We start from the raw sequence: 6,000 nt of genomic DNA, 5'->3' as shown, positions 1-6,000 counted from the left end.
TCAGGATTTGACCACAGTACTTACCTGTTCCTCCAGAGGGAGTTAGATTTATAGTGTTTTAAAAACACCGGAGTAAAATACATGTGCTAGACTCTGAGGTCACAGAGAATTAAGGGGTGTCAACTGAGGTGATAGTGCTATGGGGTAAACGCTGAGGTGATTGTAAGTTAAGGGGAGTAAATATACAGATGATTTTGAGTGGAAGGGAGTAAATTCTGGGGATTGTGAGGTGAGGGAAGAAACTCTGAGGTGATTTAGAGCTGGGAGGAGTAAATTCTGGGGTGATTATGACCTAAGGGGAGTAAATACCAGTCATGTGCAGGAACACTGACTACATATACAGCTACCTCTGTAGACAGTGTTCAGTAAGTAGAGGCCAGCTCATGAAGTTTTGAGATATACTCATCAACCCTTTTTCTATAACAATGACGTATTATGACAATGAAAGTCCCTCTAGTCAGATACTGCACTTGCAAGCAATGATCACTCAAAGCAGAAACATGTCAGTATGACACAGAGTAATATTACAGGAACAAACCTTTAAAAACTAATAATAACAATGAGAACCTTCAGGGAGATGTAATTCAAATTTATGTGGTTTTGCTGTTTGTAAATATTTCCAAAACATTGCACAGAAAGCAACTTCTGGACCTCATTTTATTGGAATTTGGCATGAAACTAATACATTTTAAGACTCAATTTTTCACCCACCACCTTGGACAAGGCACTTCTTCAGTTAAAAAAAATAATAATAATAAAAAAAAAAAAATCAAAAACCCCACAAGTCTCCTCATATTTTTTTCTAACGGAAATAACCCTTAAATACAAGATATACACAAAAATGTTCCTTACAATACTTTGCACGTGTCTAGATCAGAAGGATAGAGTCTAATTACTGCTGTGTTTCATTAGACAAAACTTTCAACCCAAATGCCATCTGTCAGCATGTAAACTCATACTCTGGATAAAGGCTGAATAGACGGACAGCCTCCATTATACAGGCTCCTAGCTTTGAAAGACACAGCCATGCCATTAAAGAAATCACAGAAATAAACAAATTAGTTTACACTAACTTCATTCTCATATTGTCAGCAAATGGCAAATATATGTTCTGGATTAATGAGGAAATTCCACAGACATTTTGCATAATTCAATCATTAGCATGTAAACAGTGTCCAGAGTTGTTTGACCTGAAATACTGCATAGTCAGGGTGATGGGAACCAGGCGTCTATTTCTTTCAAATATCCATTCCTGGCAGAGAGGTACATGCAGAGAGTTTTAAGGCAAAATAATCCCCAAAGAAAAGGTATCCTTTCAGATTTACCACTGTTTTACACTCTTCAACTTTAGGTTGACTGGTCATTTTGAACAGCTAATAAATGCTAATCTAATTTTAGGCCCTCAAATGTAGATCAGATCACAGAGTCACGTTTTCTACTATGGACCATTTCACATCAAACCATTCCAAATGACTTTGTTTACACCTTAACAACCGAATCTGGCATTTTATAGAATGGGAATAGCCTTTAACATCTTGGCACACACTGAATTGTCAATGAGACATCATACAATGTGTTGCCAGTTTTTTGGTCCAGCGTACTCCAGTGGCATAAGCCTTCAAAAATGTGGCTGTCGCTCAACTGACACGCCAACCACGCTGCATTTCCAGTGTCTTTGATGGTGACAAGTGTTTAAACTTTGGGTTGTGTCAGTAAAGACTTTGAGAGGTTTTTGGCCTCCATAGGCGAGCGAACAGGCAAGTACCCGAGGAGCGACATGGCTTGACCACAGTATTCCTCCACCTGTTGGATCTGTTGGTAGGAGAGCACAGTTCTCCAAGCGTTCGCTGCCTTGGTGGCGTTTCTGGATGAGACCATGAAGGGCTCGTAGGTGGATTTGTTCCCACTGGTCATGTTCAAGGCAAAGCCTTCCAAGTCATGTGATGATGTCAGGTTAACAAAACTGTAAACGCTCCGCATGGACTTGATGGGATTTTCCACTAAGTCCTCATACCGCACCGTCATGTATTTCCCCTTCAGCCAGGTGGGGGGATCGAGTGCGATTTTCAGATTGTGCATCATGAACTCGCATACCACCTCCATGGTGCTGAGGGAGTGGTAGTCTTCACTGTCCTTTTTGTTCATTTTTTGATCAAAAATTTGAGATTTTGGGTCCCGGCTGCGAATCACTTGCATGTTCTCCCGGATCAGCCCGTGTTTGGAATTGATCCTGGAGTTTGCCACGGCTCGGGGGTCCCGGACCAAATGGATGATTTTCAGATTGAGGTTGGGGTCCTTCATCAGGGGAGCGAGAATGTTCATGTCCAGAATGCGCACCCCCTTGATCACTACAGTGTCATATTTCAGACATTCCTGCTCCAGTAGGTGGAGGCTTCGGTACGGACACTTTTTACAGATATTCTCATCCACCATGCCCACCACGTTTTTCCTGTAGGCCGGGCAGAGGGGATAGGAGCAGGTCACTTTATTGTAGATGGAGCCAAAGATCTGTAAGGTGGACAAATTCTGGGGCCCGTAGTTGCTGTACATCTGGTAAGCTGACAGATCACACCTGAACAGAGAGTTCAGCATGTCTCGGGCTGCACCTTGGAGTGCAACGGCATCGCCTGGGTAGAGCTTTTGCCAAATGTGCCACATGGGCTCGTAGATGAAGAAAGCATCAGGGTGCTGGTTAAACAGTTCACCGAAAAATGAGGAACCCGACCGCCAAGTGGTGAGCACATACACTAGCTGCCTGGGCCTCATAGGTGGTTCATCCAGGAGGGACCGAATGTCCGGTCTCCTCTGGACCCTGGAGGTCAACACTTGGTGGTTGCACTGCTGGGGCTCTTTGGTCCTCCTGTAGTTAATTAGGTTGAGCATCGTCAAAGCCACGAGGACAAAGTAGGTGAGGAAGATGAGGATCTTCTTGCGACGAAGCACCTTCATCACTACGGCAGGATTGGCGATGATCTTGGCAGGTTTGTGCACGTACATCTTGGGACGCCTTCCAAACCCGGAGTCCTTCTCCCATGGCGATGTGAACTTCAGTTGGTATGGTTTGTTTTTCATCTAGCCAGATGAGTTCATACGAGTCTTAGCCTTGACAGCAAGGGTAGCAGAAGGGATAGTGCTGTATAATAGCAAAGGAGAGATATATATCATCCAAGGGGATACATAGAGCCTGTATTGGTAGTGCAGGCCAAGCCCTCAGGATGCAGGGAGACCCCAAAACCCCTCTAGACAACGTAAACAAGGCAAATATGTTGAATAATCTGAGAGTAAAGAGCAACACAGTGTTTAAAAGCTCTCACCACAAAGACTTCTCATGAATTCAGTCTTCAAAATCCCGAGGCTGAGGAGAGCATCCCACACTTGACAGCATCACCTCAGCAGCAAAACAATAAGCCTTCGCGCCGAAACGTCAGGCCGAGCTAAAACGGCGCTGTTGTCGACGGTCAGGACAAATAAATAAACGCCAGCAGAAAGCCGGAGGAGTAAAGCAGAGCTCCGTGACGCTGCTTTTCAGCTCCGTTTCTCACATTGACACAATCACAACGTACAGACACAAATACCCTCGCAGGCACCGCCTCTCTCAGCGCTGATTGGTTGAACCAGCGAAGCCGTCGAGTCACTGCAATCTGACTGGCTCATGGCACGTCCAACAAACTCGTCTCCGTCAGTGTGAAGGGAGTGATCTGTCAGGTGTAGTGATATTTATAAGAGCTAAACTAATTGTTTTTTTTAGTTCTTTATAATTGATAAATAACTAATAAACAACACAGAAATCTATATTAAATATATAATATATACATTACAAAATATGATTAAGTAAGAAAACATATAAAATGTATTAAATAAATTGGACATGAAAACTAAATTATATTTCGTTAAATGGAACACGGTCGGGCTACAGGTTACATAACTCCAGGGGCTTGAGAGTCCTCTCTTCAAGTCAGTGACTATGGAGAGTGTGGTGTGTTCTCCCTGTGTCTGTGTGGGTTTCCTCCAGGTAATACGTTTTCCTCCCACAGTCCAAACACACATGTCGGTAGATGGATTGTCAGTGTCTGAGTGATTTTCTGAAACTGTCCACAGGGTTGTGTTCTGAACTCTGTTTACCTTTAGGAGACATGTTGGATGAGTACGTCGGATATGCAGTGTATCTGTTTCAGGCATGAGAGGCGGTCAGTGTGGTTTTTCCTTGTCCAACAGCGTCCTCTTGTGTTCATTCATGAGTCCTGCACTCCCACTTTACATACACATACACACACGATCTTGTTTCTGTGAATTGTGGGGACATTACATAGACTAAATTCATTTTCTGGCGCTTTAACACTAACATTTCAATTTTCATATTAGCTTATCTCTAACCTTAACCCTAACCCAACCTTCAAACACGTCTTCACCTTATAATCACCTTAATAATTACCTTAATAATTTACGTTGTGGGAACCAGCTGATGGTCCCCACAAAGTGAGTATGTAAACAGGTTTGGCCTAGACACAACGTGATAGTGATATATAGAGTGAGAGAGAAAGTGTGAATTCCTTTGTGAAGACTCTAAATAAGTAATGCATATGTATTCACCTTATAGAGGAATAATACATTTCAAAATGTTCCATATAATTAACGTGTTAAAATGATAAAAAAAAAAAAAGAAAAAGAAAAAAGATGAATACCTTTGTGCCGGGCAGCAGGTAGTGTCGCAGTCTCACAGCTCCAGAGACCTTGATTTTGTTGGTTCAGGTCCCGCCCCTGATTACTGTGAGGGGTATAGTGTATTCTCCCCATGTCTGTGTGGGTTTCCTCCGAGTGACTGTCTGTGAGGAGTTTGGTGTGTTTTCTCTGTGTTGGCGTGGGTTTCCTCCGGGTGACTGTCTGTGAAGAGTGTGGTGTGTTTTCTCTGTGTTGGCATGGGTTTCCTCCGGGTGACTGTCTGTGAGGAGTTTGGTGTGTTCTCCCTGTGTCTGTGTGGGTTTCTTCCTGGTGCTCGAGTTTCCTCCCATGGTCCAAAAACACACATTGGTAGTGTGTGCCACACAGGGAGTGTGCCTGACTTGCGTCCAGTGATTTCGGGTAGGGTCCGGACCCACCACAACCCTGAACCGGATAAGCGGTTAAAGACAATGAATGACTGAATCCCTTTGATTTAGAGTAACTTCTCAACAGTGTTTCCGATAGGAACCAGACGTCATAATGTCTACAACATAAACCCAGCCATTGAACAGACTCTTCACCAGGGAACTTACACAATGGAAACACAAGTGTTTCCAAATGCAAGAGAACCTTGTATCTTCATTGTTTCTTTCTTTGAGTTTTTCAAATATACAGACAGAATGTGAATGCACCATCTGGGTCAATGCTTCTTAATGAATGGACAAATAGAAATGGTTCAAACTGGCTTCAAACTGTACATCGTATATTCACTTTCATTAAACTCTTAAATATTTTAAATGGGATTAAATTGGAACACAAAAAGACAACATAGAACGAGTTTAGAAACTCAGAACTGCATAAAATACTATTTCAGTATTGTGTGACTTCAACAATTTATTATCAACAATCTATTAATGCCATAAATATGAACAATTTATTTATTTATATTGCAATAAATGAAAAATGCAAAAACAATGAGAAATCCAACAGATGACACAAAGGTTAGAAACTTAGGGAGATCTAGTACATTAAGTAAATTATAAACGTATAATATGCAAGGACCGTTATGCATAATGTGAGTATGTCAGTGGATGTGTGAGTGTGTGTCACTCTGTGAAGGACTGACGCCCCCTCTAGGGTGTGTTCACGCCTTGGGCCCAGTGATTCCGGACAGGCTCCGGACCCACCGCGACCCTGAACTGAATGCTTGCACCTTAGAAAAAAAGTTTGCCCCTCCAAATGTCACTTTATAATTTAAACTCTGCTTAGGACAGTCCATCCACATGGAAGCATGTCACACTAAAACACTCAGATAATTCAGATATAAACTTGAACTTCCCC

The 6,000-nt window shown here is 42.6% G+C and overlaps 1 protein-coding gene across 1 annotated transcript; it reads right to left on the bottom strand.

Annotated features, from left to right (window-relative positions):
- Nucleotides 1-672: 672 nt before the first annotated feature.
- chst2a (carbohydrate (N-acetylglucosamine-6-O) sulfotransferase 2a) lies at nucleotides 673-3,532 on the bottom strand. Its single transcript, XM_066681542.1, has 2 exons — nucleotides 3,315-3,532; nucleotides 673-3,133 (listed from the first exon to the last, which is right to left on the bottom strand). The coding sequence occupies exon 2, from the start codon at nucleotides 3,070-3,072 to the stop codon at nucleotides 1,693-1,695; it is 1,380 nt and encodes a 459-aa protein (XP_066537639.1). The 5' UTR covers nucleotides 3,073-3,133; nucleotides 3,315-3,532; the 3' UTR covers nucleotides 673-1,692.
- Nucleotides 3,533-6,000: the final 2,468 nt, after the last annotated feature.

Source organism: Hoplias malabaricus, chromosome 9 (assembly GCF_029633855.1).
Source record: "Hoplias malabaricus isolate fHopMal1 chromosome 9, fHopMal1.hap1, whole genome shotgun sequence".
Lineage (NCBI taxonomy): Eukaryota > Metazoa > Chordata > Actinopteri > Characiformes > Erythrinidae > Hoplias > Hoplias malabaricus.
Note: the sequence above shows the minus strand (reverse complement) of the source record. Positions and strands in the feature narration are given on the sequence as shown.